This window comes from Ursus americanus, chromosome 5 (assembly GCF_024610735.1).
Source record: "Ursus americanus isolate L20-20 chromosome 5, mUrsAme1.1.p, whole genome shotgun sequence".
In the NCBI taxonomy this organism is placed as follows: domain Eukaryota; kingdom Metazoa; phylum Chordata; class Mammalia; order Carnivora; family Ursidae; genus Ursus; species Ursus americanus.
The window spans coordinates 53014871-53028110 of NC_142131.1; the positions used below are offsets into that span (position 1 = coordinate 53014871).

The 13240-nt window shown below is 35.3% G+C and overlaps 1 protein-coding gene across 4 annotated transcripts in view; it reads right to left on the minus strand.

Annotated features, from left to right (window-relative positions):
* The window catches only part of ANKHD1 (ankyrin repeat and KH domain containing 1), a 118175-nt gene that overhangs the window by 14139 nt on the left and 90796 nt on the right, over window positions 1-13240 (minus strand). For all 4 annotated transcript variants that reach the window (XM_045794491.2, XM_045794492.2, XM_087862210.1 and 1 more), the window contains 9 exons: window positions 10845-10990; window positions 10319-10430; window positions 9710-9855; window positions 9061-9203; window positions 8359-8572; window positions 6124-6299; window positions 5729-5891; window positions 3755-3850; window positions 3174-3290 (listed from right to left, as the gene is read on the minus strand). In XM_045794491.2, the coding sequence (XP_045650447.2) occupies window positions 3174-3290; window positions 3755-3850; window positions 5729-5891; window positions 6124-6299; window positions 8359-8572; window positions 9061-9203; window positions 9710-9855; window positions 10319-10430; window positions 10845-10990 (1313 nt within the window). The remainder of the gene's footprint in view (window positions 1-3173; window positions 3291-3754; window positions 3851-5728; window positions 5892-6123; window positions 6300-8358; window positions 8573-9060; window positions 9204-9709; window positions 9856-10318; window positions 10431-10844; window positions 10991-13240) is intronic.

The following is a 13240-nucleotide window of genomic DNA, read 5'->3' on the forward strand; positions in this document are numbered from 1 at the left end:
TTAAATGTCCAGAATAGGGAAATCCATAAAGACAAAAAATAGTTTAGTGTTACCTAGGATGGAGGGATTGAAGGGGGTGACACTTAAAGGGTGTAGGGTTTTTTTTAGGATTGTGAAAATATTCTAAAATTAACTGTAGTGATAAATGCACAACTCTGTGAATATACTAAAAGCCACTGAATTATATACTTCCTTTCTTTGTTTGAAAATACATATTTAAGATTGTATTTATTTGAGAAAGAGACAGAGAGAGCACAAGCAGGGGGAGGGGCAGAGGGAGAGAGAAAAGCAGACTCCCTGCTGAGCGGGGAGTGCCACACGGGGCTCCATCCCAGGACCCCAAGATCACGACCTGAACTGAAGTCAGATACTTAACTGACTGAGCCAGCCAGTCACCCCTGTAGACTTTAAATGGGTGAACTGTATGCTATGTGAATTAAATCTTAGTAATGCTGTTAAAAAATACATTTATGTAGCATCTGTTTATTGTTATATAGTCATATAACGCAGCTATCATGATCTATAACTAAAATATTTCACTGTAAAAATACTACCAGAGGCTATTATAAAAATTATTTTCCTACTTTACAGAATTTTTTAAAGCCACATACATAATTCTGATCACTTTTAGGTTTTGCTGTGGCTAGTACTAGAAAATGTCGCTTTTTTCAGAAAGGGGAACATAGTAATAAGTTGCTAGCATCACAATGAAAGTTCAAAGCAAGTACAAAACACATCAATTTTATTTATCCTTCTATGGAAATTAAGTATTTTCCTCAAAATTATAATTTACCATTTTGAGGCATAAATTGATTATTCTTTGAAGTTTTTATTTATCCAAATCAGAGGTTGGCAAACTACGGCCTGAATGTCAAATCTAGTCTACCACCTGTGTTTATATGGCTTGAAAGCTAAGACTGGCTTTGACATTTTAAATGGTTGAAAAAAATAAAATGAGTATTTGATCACACTTGAAAATTATACAAAATTCAAATTCCAGTGTTCAAAAATAAAGTCCTATTGGAACACAGCCCCGCTCATTCATTTAGCTAATGCCTATGGCTGCTTTTGCGCCACAACAACAGAGCTGAGGACTTATGACAGACACCATATGGCCTACAAAGCCTAAAATATTTACTATTTGGCATTTTATAGAAAAAGTTTGCCAATTCCCTATGTAAATGAGAAAGGACTGAGAGAAGAGATTGCATATTCAGCTAAAAACTGAATTTCATCACTCTGTTGGCATAAGAACAAACTGGCTAGCTATTTAGGGATTGCTGACCATATCCCTGGGTAGTTACACAAAAATCAAAATTATAGACATGAAAGGTACCTTAATAGTCATCTAACTATGAACTCTGTTTTATTTTAAAATGAATATAACTTCTTCCTTTCTGATTTTAACTGTAATCTTAAGGTTTACACTTTTCCCCTTACTATCAGCAATGAATGTCCTTCTATGTTCACATCTTTTGAGCATTTGTCTAATTACCTTAGGCTAAATTTCTATAAATGGTATGAATGGTGGGAGTAAGGGTATCCACCCTTTTAATCTATTTGTGAAGGCACTTCCATTAATAGTTATAGTAATTTACATCATATATCAAAAATCATTCACTAGAGTGCTAATCTCTCCCCACCCTTGCCGCCAATAGCTATTATCTAATCTTTAAATTTTAAGCTTTGCCAATATGGTAAAAAAAAAAATTTATTGAACATTTGTATTTCTTTTTCTGTGAATTGCCCATTCATGTGATCATTTTTTATTCTGGGAAAGTTGTTTTTCTCACTAATTTATTTATTTAAAAAAGATTTTATTTATTTATTTGACAGAGATAGAGACAGCCAGCGAGAGAGGGAACACAAGCAGGGGGAGTGGGAGAGGAAGAGGCAGGCTTATAGCGGAGGAGCCTGATGTGGGGCTCGATCCCATAACGCTGGGATCACGCCCTGAGCCGAAGGCAGACGCTTAACCGCTGTGCCACCCAGGCGCCCCTTTCTCACTAATTTATAAGCAACCTTCTCTTCTGTTCTTAGCTTACTATGTTCTTTAGGTTTTTTGTTTGTTTGTCTGTTTTGAGAGGGGGCGTGGGGAAGAGCAGATGGAGAGGGAGAAAGAAATTTCAAATAGATTCCATGCCCAGTGCGGAGTCCGATGCAGGGCTTGATCTCAAAACCCTGAGATCATGACCTGAGTCAACGTCAAGAGTTGGACAGTTAACTGACTGAGCCTCCCAGGCACCCCATGTTTTTTTTTCTTTTTTTAAACTAAGAAATGGTTTCAAGATTTTTAGTATCTCTCAAAATAATCATATATTTTTTCTTCTTCTACTCATCAACAAAGTCTCTTCATGTTAAGCTATCTCTTGCATTCCTGAAAGAACTCTACTTGATCATAGTGTTCTTTTAATACGACTTGTGGATTGAATAGCAACACCCTCATTTTCCAGGTAAGCAGACTGACCCTCAGAAAAGCAATGTTGTTTTTTTTAACCTTTTCCATTATACCACACAACCTAGGATATTAGACATTTACTCTTTGAGTATCTAATAAACCACTAATAGCACACATCTTATAATTACCAAAAAGATTTCCAATGCTTTACTAAATTTTTTCTCAAACCAATGTTAAAACCACTTAGGTAGGGATGCCTGGGTGGCTCAATTGGTTAAACGTCTGCCTTTGGCTCAGGTCATGATCTTGGGGTCCTGGGATCGAGCCCCGTGTAGGGCTCCCTATACCCCCTGCTCTTTCTCTCTCTGTCAAATAAATAAATCATAAAAAAAAACCCCACTTAGGTAGTAATGTCATTTGGTAAACTATGATCTGCTTGAAAACTAGTCCCTTACTTATATGATTCAAAATATTTTTTAAGAACAGAGGTCACAATCAAAAAGTTGATGGTGATTTGACAATTAATCATTTCCTTTGAAAGAGATTTTGTTAAGGTCATTGGTCATAAGGATGGTAAATTTATTCCAGCAAATTTTTAACAACTCTTTTTGAAAAATTTTATAACTTATTTATAAGTAAATAATCTCTACTACAACCAATGTGGGGCTCAAACTCACCACCATGAGATCAAGAGTCACATGCTTTTCCAAATGAGTCAGCCAGGTGCCCTAATTTTCAACAATTTCTAAAAAGAAAAATTATTTTTCTTACTCACCTTTTCCAGATCAAGTTCCTTCAAAAGAATACTTGCATTCTTATTTGCTTCTGCAGCCTGCTGGTCTTTAGCCTTCACAATTGTCTCAACACATTGGTGACATTTTTTCAAGAGTTCCTATAGTGGAAAATGGAGTTATATAAATATAGGAACACGTAACATCAACAGGCCAAATAAAACTTGAACTGATGAGCACAGTGAAGTCCAGAACTTAAAGCCCAAACAAATGAGAATTCACTAAGCCAAATATAAGCTATCCTTTGAGTCTAGTCATATATCAATCTTTCATCAAAAAAGGGTACTATTTCCTAAAAAGTTTGTGTTCTTAGAAAACTTTCTAATCAGGCTAATAGTCTAGCAATAACCTTTAGCCACACTCACTGTGCTTATAGCCTGTAACAGGAAGGAAATCTCAAAATAATTTATCAAAATTATTATATCCATTCTCCATGGAGAAACTAAAGTGTAGATAGATTAGGTGATCAGTTTCACAGAAGACAAAAGGAAGGTTGCTAATTGCACACTTTGGCATACAATTCCACGAAGAACAAAAATGTGTTTCAACAGTATATTAAACCTACCTTATCTGTAATTGTTGCTATGTATCTCATGCATTCTATATCAGAAGGGAACTGATTGACTTCCTTCACCAAATATTGAACAACTTTTACATGACCCTGTAAGAAGTACAACAAAAAATGCACAAAAGAACTCCTTGAAAATTTGCCCATATGCTTAACAACTTAAGAGTAAAAGGTATAGTAATACTTTCAGGTAGTTTACTAAACTGAAAATTGAAATTATGAAATAAAAACAACATGGTCACGTACTCCTCCTAAATTTAATCTAGCATTTCCCCACTGAAAACAGAAAAACTTTTGCAGAAAACAAGTGTTTCCTATAGTAAATCTATTAATAAAAATTGGTGGTGTGAAATGAACCTTTATATAAAAGGGAAAGTAGTCCTAAAACAGAGAGATGTTCTAGATTTCAAAGCATTATTTTTGGTTCATCTTACTAAACAAGGTAGACGCTCACATTTATATGAGTTTCATGACTTGAATCTAGGTAAAATGCTTTCTAAAAGCTATGATCAAGGGTGCCTGGGTGGCTCAGTTGTTAAGCGTTTGCCTTCGGCTCATGGGATCAAGCCCTCCATCAGGCTCCCTGCTTAGGGGAAGCCTGCTTCTCCTGCTCCCACTCCCCCAGCTTGTGTTTCCTCTCTCACTCTCTATCAAATAAATAAATAAAATCTTAAAATAAATAAATAAATAAATAAAATAAAAGCTATGACCAGAGGCGAATGATCTGTAATTAATTCTGAGTACCATCTATTTTAACATAACCAAACTTGCATAGTTTTCCTCCTACCAAGTTCTAAAACATCTTCAAGAATTAGTCTGATGGTGACAAGAATCAGTAAAGTTGTTGCCTCCAGGGCAGGGAATTCAGAATGGGCATGATGGAACTTTCTAGGATTATAGAAGAATTTTATATATTTATGGGGTGTGGGTTACATAGGTATATGCATTTATCAAAACCCATTAAACTATGCACCTTAGGTTACATATTTCACTATACGTAAATGATCCCTCAATTAAAAGGAAAGGAAAAATTAAAAAAAGAATTAAGTCTAGAAAATACTGCAAGTTCTCTTTTTAAGTTACAAAACTTACACTGTTCTCTTTCAGTAACTACTTAGTGACTACCTAGTACGTGTCAGGCACCATGCTAAACAATGTGTATAAACAATGACAGTCACGAAGCTTGATCTTCCTGGATCTTCCAATCTACTTGGGGAGATAAGCATTAAAAAGGTAAATAGATGTTTGACGGTATAATTACAAAATGGGATAAGGAAAATAATAGGGTACTATAAAAAAGTATAAGAGGACCTTTTTCAGATGGGTATTAGGGAAGGACTCTCTAAGAAGGGACGTTTAAAATGGGAGCTAAAGGATGAGCAGAACTGTGCCAGTGAAGGGCAAGGGAAAGAAAACCAGTGAGCAAAGGCCCTCTGGCAGATAAAAATTTCGTGCATTCTAGACCAGTAGTTGAAGTGTAGTGAGCAAAGGTGAAGGGTAACATAAAAGACTGGTTTGGGGAGGGTGGCATGAGCCATATCATGAAGGGCTCTGTAAGCCATGTTAGGTAGTTTACAGTTCATTGTAATTGCAATGGGAAAGCTTTTAAAAATATAGCAGACAAGCAAACCTTAATACATATAGGAGGTATAGTGAGTTTTAATGAAAGAGTCCACTCCTTTTTGTCCCTTCTTAGGTAGAGAAGAAATCCCCAACATCCTTAAATCTCGTGTTTTATGTACAACATAACATAACTAGTCAAGACACCTAGTGATTTAACAACGGAGTTGCTTATAGTGAACTACCATACAGCTCTTAGATTTAGCCACAAAGAGAATGGAAAGATAGCAGTGACTTATGTATGGAAATTCAGTCTATTCTCCAAGAGCAGTTCATTTTCCTCACATGGTTTCAACTTAGGATTAGTTAAAAATGATTACATTTTACCTTTTCCCCTCCACATCAAATTACCTTGCGAAATGCTGACATAAGAGGTGTGATTTTCCGGTTATCTGCTGCATCCACGTCGGCACCTGCTTGCACCAGCAACTGCACCACATCGAAATGACCACCATTGGATGCCAACCAAAGTGGTGTGTTTCCCTTCTTGTTTCGAACATCAATATGGGCTCCCCTATAAAATCAAAGAAAGTTAATATAGTTTGTTTCCTACAAGAAGGGGCTGACTTTCTATTTCCTCTATTTGTCTTTTATCTTCTCTAAGCATGCAAATAATACATTCTTCATTTTTTTTCAAAAATAATCTCTTCTTTAAAATGTCAGTAAAGTAAAACAATTTTATTAACTATAAAGGCACTGAGAAGTGAAAAGGATCACAAGAACTTCTATACATAAAATGTACCCACCTATTAATCAGGAGCTCACAAAATTTGTAGTGACCTTTGTCGGCTGCTATTGTTAGAGCAGTATCTCTTGAGGAAGGCACAGGCGGGGCATTGACATCTGCTCCTTTATCAAGGAGAACTCTTCCAACCTCTGCATATCCTCCAGAAGCAGCTTCCATCAAGGGGGTAAGACCAGTCTGTTTAAACCAAAAATTTACGCAAGTACATTAATAAAATTTTGTTAACAGACTAAAACATCTGACTCATAAGTGGATTCTATTTCTGATTTTCTCTCATAAAAGAGCTAAGCAATATTCAATCTTCAATTTTATAAAACAAGAAACGAAAATTGTTAGATTGAATTAGACATGCTAGAAGGAATTCATTTATCATAACATACCACCTCATACAAAAAACCCAATTTCATAACTTCTATACTGTTATAAATTTATACATGAGACAATAACTGCAGGTATGAAAAATGAATAAAAACAAAAATAAACCATATTGTTCAATGGGAAAACTGTTTAAAATATTTATCTGAGAATGTAGTTTGCTAAATAACTCAGGATGAATTCCTTCAATCCTATTCAAACCTGGAGAAAACAGATTAAAATACCACTTCATAAATTTTATGTGTATGTGTCTTTTGCTCATTAATCTCTAAAACTTTTGCCAAGAGACATTTCCTACTGGTATCATTTCCAAAGTAATAATGGGATTTCTATAGGACTTTTAATAGATAAGTCAGCCACACTGAATATGTGTAATACAAAAAAACCAAACTGGATAGCAGGAAAGATTCATTTTTCTTTGTGCTATGAAAAATTTCAGGAAAACTATACTTCCTACTTTCATAGATTACAAAAATGTAAATGTTCCATTAAATTTTAAGAAATATAATTGAAGGGGTGCCTGGGTGGCACAGCGGTTGGGCGTCTGCCTTCGGCTCAGGGCGTGATCCCGGCGTTATGGGGTCGAGCCCCACATCAGGCTCTTCCGCTATGAGCCTGCTTCTTCCTCTCCCACTCCCCCTGCTTGTGTTCCCTCTCTCGCTGGCTGTCTCTATCTCTGTCGAATGAATAAATAAATAAAATCTTAAAAAAAAAAAAAAAGAAATATAACTGAAGCAGTTCAAGGAGAAAATACGAGAATTTCATTCAAGCCTTTCAAATTTGAAATGACTACCAGATCTGCCACTGTCTGACTATAAAGAGTTCTACATAAGCTACGTTTTTCTAGGGTTGTGAGTACCTAATAGTTCTAAGCATAGAAATTCAAAACACTGATATACTAACTCCTTTCTAAAGGCCAAACAGTCATGAATTTTTCAGAATCTGTTATGATCAGATTAGATTTTAGCTATCTTAATTTTATGATGTGGTAATTTTCTGATTGGGTTTTTTAATCAATGGTAAGCACATGCTTCACTGGAGTTCTTTAAAAGTCTACATTAAAGGACCCTATGGGATACCTGGCTAAGTCGGTAGAACCTGTGACTCTTGATCTCAGGGTTGTGAGTTCAAGCTCCATGTTGGGCATAGAGCTTACTTAAAAAAAAGAAAAAAAAAAAAACCAAAAAAACCCCTCAACGAAATAATCTTACTACAAAGATATCTTATTATATGCAAAGATTGCAAACTGGAGGATTAATAGAGAGCTACTCAAGGCTGAGGTTGGAAAACATACAGATTCTACTTTCTTCATTGTTCTTAATAAAAGTCATGAATGATGATAGTGTGTCATTGGCCACTGTATACCACAATTCCCGGATCTTGCCTTGGGATCTCATTATAACTTAAGACAATTTAAAACAGCACATTCAATTTGAGTTGAAATGTCATGCAATTTTTTTTTAAGATTTTATTTTTATTTATTTATTTGACAGAGAGAGCACAAGCAGGGGGAGAGGCATGCCGAGGGAGAAGCAGGCTCCTCACCAAGCAGGGAGCCTGACGCGGGACTCGATCCCAGGACCCTGGGATCATGACCCAAGCTGAAGGCAGAAACCCAACCGACGGAGCCACCCAGGAATCCCTTTTAAGATTTTATTTTTAAGTAATCTCTACATCCAACATGGGACTCAAACTCACAGCTCCAAAATGAAGAGACACACACTCTACTGACTGAACCAGCCAGGTGCCCTTTAATAAATGTATATTTTTAAGTAAACTCTACCAGCCAGGAATTCCGAAACTCTATGCTCTTTACACTAGAAACACACCCTAAGTAGTTGAAAAGTTATAAAATGCTTACCTTTGCCCTATGTTCAACATTGGCTTTTCGGTCTAGAAGCAAACTCACGACTTCTGCTCGGCCTTGGAAACAGGCCAAAGTGAGAGCTGTGTTCCGATTGGTCTCTATTTGGGCATTAATGTCTGAACCCATATCCAGCAGCAGTTTCACTGCAGGAACATGTCCATTCATGGCAGCCAACATCAGGGGAGAAATACCTAGTTTACTCCCAGTCCTAAGGGGAGAAATGTGCTTAGAAAATTAAGATAATATGTTGCCTGTTGTTTCTTAAAAAGCATAGAGAATATAAAAGATGAAAATGATTCAGTAAAAAGAAAGGCTTCTAACATCAATGAATAAATTTTATTTGTGTGGACTACTAACTAGGAATAGGAAAATCTCACAATTTAAAACATAATCCCTATTTAGAGGTTATAAATTTCCAACCATACATAACGAAGTACTTTCTGAAGTGAGACATCTTTAAAAATAGCTATGTTAGCTGAAAGAAGCTGTGATTACTTATAAGCACATTATAGGAGTAACTGTTGGTCTTATAACTTTAGTACTATCTCTAAAAAATTTTTTAATTTTTAGTTAGAAGTATAGTTGACTTTAGTACTATCTTAATTAAAAATGGTATCTGTACAAATATTTGGAGGAAGACACTTAACCCCAAGGTAGCAATTTATAAATCATGAATAATAAAATGAAGATAGGTACCTTGAATTAATCTCTGCCCCAGCATTAAGCAGAATCTTAATAATATTAACATATCCTCCAGATGCAGCCAGACTCAATGGTGTATAATCAGACACATTCCTATGTTCTTTATTTGCACCTCGAGCCAGCAGCAAGTCTACCACCTACAAAGTAAAATATAAACAGAGAAATCCAGTTTAAACCAAGGGTTCAATTATAATGAAGGAAGCACAAAGAAATGGAACTTGTAACTTCATTGTCTGAATATCTAACATTTTAAGTATGCCCTAAATATTCAAATTATCAGCACTAGAGAAATGGATTCAATTTCATATCGAGAACTTTGGAGCTTTGAAATATCAATTATATTGAAATAACAAGATATTACTCATTCTACTCATCAATTGTTGAGTGATGAATTTGCATTTCATATGTGTTAGGATTGTGGCTCATGCAGCCTCAAGAAATGTTAAGAATAAACAGAATTATTTTTTTTCCCTAAAGGGCAAGAAACAGATTCCCTAAAAGGTGATTCACTACTCCCATTAAATTTAGTATATGGAACATGTCACAACACATGCAAGTTCTATTCATGTGGCTAAATTACTAAGCAATGCATACTTAAAATATGAGCACAATGTTTACAAAATGAAAATTAACATTAACACACCTCCTGACGTCCACCAGAACATGCTAATGAAAGTGGAGTATCCTTAGTGCGTTCAGACTGTGCTTCTATATCTCCGCCTTTATCCAAAAGGATTTCAACAACTCCAACATGCCCTGCTGTTGCTGCCAGGATCAGTGGTGTGAAACCTACAGCAAAAAATAAAAATCTCAATTTTGTGTTTTTTTTTTACTTATTGAGCCATTGTTTTTAATTCTCTATTATCTCAATAGAAGAAGATCTTTGGGGCAGATACGTACAACCATTTAACATAAAACTGCTCTAATCACTAATTTACTAGTGACAAAAACCCAAAAACACATGATAAAAAGGAAATGCTAAGTCAAACAAAACTACTGAAGTTTATAATCATAATGAACTTTGATACCTCTGTATGCTCTACTTTGGGATTAAGGAGAAAGACAACCACAACTTGCTCTACTTCACTGGAGATTCCTAACTGAAATATGCTTACCCATCCTTTCACCGAGATAGTCTAGGAACTATTCATTGATAATCAAAAACATAACTGTTTTCTACAAGAAAACATAAGAAAAAACTGTCTTCTGATGTAAGTACTCTCAGGCTTTACTTCTGACTGACATTTCTTACCTTTTTTGTCTCTGTGCTCAATTTTAGCATCTCGCGCAATGAGTACAGATACAAGTTCTTCGTGACCACCTGCACAAGCTAATGTTAATGCTGTGTCATGATTGCTCTCAGTCTAGAGGGAAAAAAAAGTTAGTTTCTCTTTACAATGGGGTTATCATTTGAAGAGCAAATAATACTTATTTTCGCAATGAATGTATGATGATAATTTACTTCTCCAAAGAAAATCAGAATTTGCAAAATAAACAAGCAATCGAGGGGCTCCTGGGTGGCTCAGTCAGTTAAGCATCCAACTCTTGATTTCTGCTCAGGTCATGATCTTAGGGTTGTGAGATGGAGCCCTGCTTTGGGCTCCATGGTCAGTGTGCAATCTGCTTGAGATTCTCTCTCTCCCTCTGCCCCTCCTCCCGCTTGTGCACTCTCTCTATCTCTCTAAAATAAATAAGTAAAATATTTTAAATAAATAAATAAATAAATAAATAAATAAATAAATTAATTAATTAATAAAGCAAGCAAGCAATTTACTCACATGTGCATCAATGTCAACTGAAGGATACACAGGGGGCATAGACTGGGAAGCCACATTGCTTGGAGACTGTGAACAGGGTTCAGGTGTAAGACATTCCGTGGTCTGAGAGGAACTGTTTGAACCACTGGGCACTCTGCTACTCACAGCTGAAAAACAATATTCATATTGCTGAATTCTACTTAGAAGAGTAAAGTCACCTATATACAGAAAAACACAGAAAACAAAATTTTATAGCAGGAAGATAACATAGTAGTTAAATCACAAGATTTGGAATCAGATAGACCTATGTTTGAAACCCAGTTCCACCACTTTCTGATCTCGGGCAAGTAATTTAACCTCTTAGGGCCTCAATTTTCCTCATATGTAAAATGGGGATGATAATAATAGTAACTGCCTTGAAAGATTGTTGGAAACACCACTTGAGATAATGCAGGTGAAATACTTATTAGCACGGTGCTTAATATTCAGTGCATACACAACAGATAGCCTTTTATGTTGTCAACAGGGAAAAAATAGTTTACAATAAAAAAATAAATTTTATATCTTAGTTTGTAAAAAGTAATTAGACAAAAATATCCTGAGTACAATGCACAAAATGGGGGGGGGGAGGAGAACAAGTTAAAATATTTCTCATGTAAATAGCAAGACAGTGTGCTTTTAAAATTCAATATTTCGGGGCGCCTGGGTGGCTCGGTCGTTAGGTGTCTGCCTTTGGCTCGGGTCACGATCCCGGGGTGTCAGGATTGAGCCTTGCATGGGGCTCCCTGCTCAGCAGGAGGCCTGCTTCTCCCTTTCCCACTCTCCCTGCTTATGTTCCCTCTCTCGCTGTCTCTCTCAGTCTGTCAAATAAATAAATGAACTCTTCAAAAAAAATAAAATAAAACTCAACATTTATTTTGAAAATTTGCTAAAATGAATCCATCTCTGAAAATAAAACTATTTTTAAAATCAACATTGGAACTTTCATTAGGGATCTCAATCTGGTATTCGAGACTGCTGTCTGAAAACTGAGTTAATTAAGACATTTTATCTTTATGTCTCTATATATTTCTTATGTTTCATAAGAGGCAGAGTTTGCCCCACAGTGGGAGAAATAGGACCTATCTCAGAGGGATGTTACGAGTTGTCTGCTAAGTAAGGTACAAAAAGCATTTAAAATACACAGTGTTTGGCACATGTGAAGTATTCATTAAAGTAATTATCAGATATTTTATAGGACTTTCAGTAATATTGCTCACTGTAAAAACATTACTACTCACTCAAGAAAAAACTCAGAAAAAACCCTATAATCATTAATAATATAAAAAAAGACAAAGCTTCAGTGATGTCAATAACCTCTCATCTAGACTAAAAGTAAACAAAAAACACATAGGTCTCAAAGGAAAATGTAAGCATTTCAAGGGTTGAAGAATGTTTAGTCTCTAGAATTTGGATATGACTGGATCCCAATCAAGGATACTGTTCACAAGTGTAAACGACTAAGTTTAGTATTACTTCTTTAAATAACTTCACAAATTTTAATATGTTCAGATATGTTTCTATATGAACTATCCCATCTTCCTCCCCACCAATATATGTAAAATCATGTTGGCTATATGAATTTCGGTAGCTTCTATCATGGCTACAAATAGGAATTACTATTTTATATATTTGTTTCACCTATAAGAACATGCACAAAATGGAAACAAAGCTTTAAAAATCTTTGTCATTCAGCGAATTTTAAAAGCGGACAGTATTTTGTTATACCTCCTCAAAATATATGGTATGTTTGGAAAACAGCTCTAGAAAACAAGACGCTAAAAACCGATATGTAGCTCCTCTGTAATAGTCAGATTTTAACAGTGGTCTCATAATGATTAACAAATACCTTACTAAAGAACTACTTTTATCATTGTTGATGTTGCTTATCCATGTTATCTTTTTGTTATTATGAAAAAGAGATACTTAAAAATTTTTAAATAGTTGATTACAGTACTATGCCAGATGTGATACTATAAGACTTCTTTACAGAGATGGCTTTTAAAAAATACTTCTGTGCATTTAACAGCTCTGTTACGAAAAATGTGTTGTTACACCAACTATCGTACATTTTTGTACATTATCCTAAAACATTTTTTCCTCCTTGCAATAATGACAATCAGAAACATTCCACAAAAGTGACTTTAATAGCATTAATTACAAACAAAAAGTAATAAAGATAGAACCAGAAAGTAGCAAGATTTAAAAGGTACATGTGGAATAAAGGTTTTATAATATAAAATTATACCAGGACTGTAACATTTTCATAAATCCTAAAATGTTTCCTACCTCTGAATGAAATGTGTCTGAAAATGACTCTGACAGATCACTACCACAAAAGTCACTATATAATTCCAATTAAATTTATGCATGGGGTG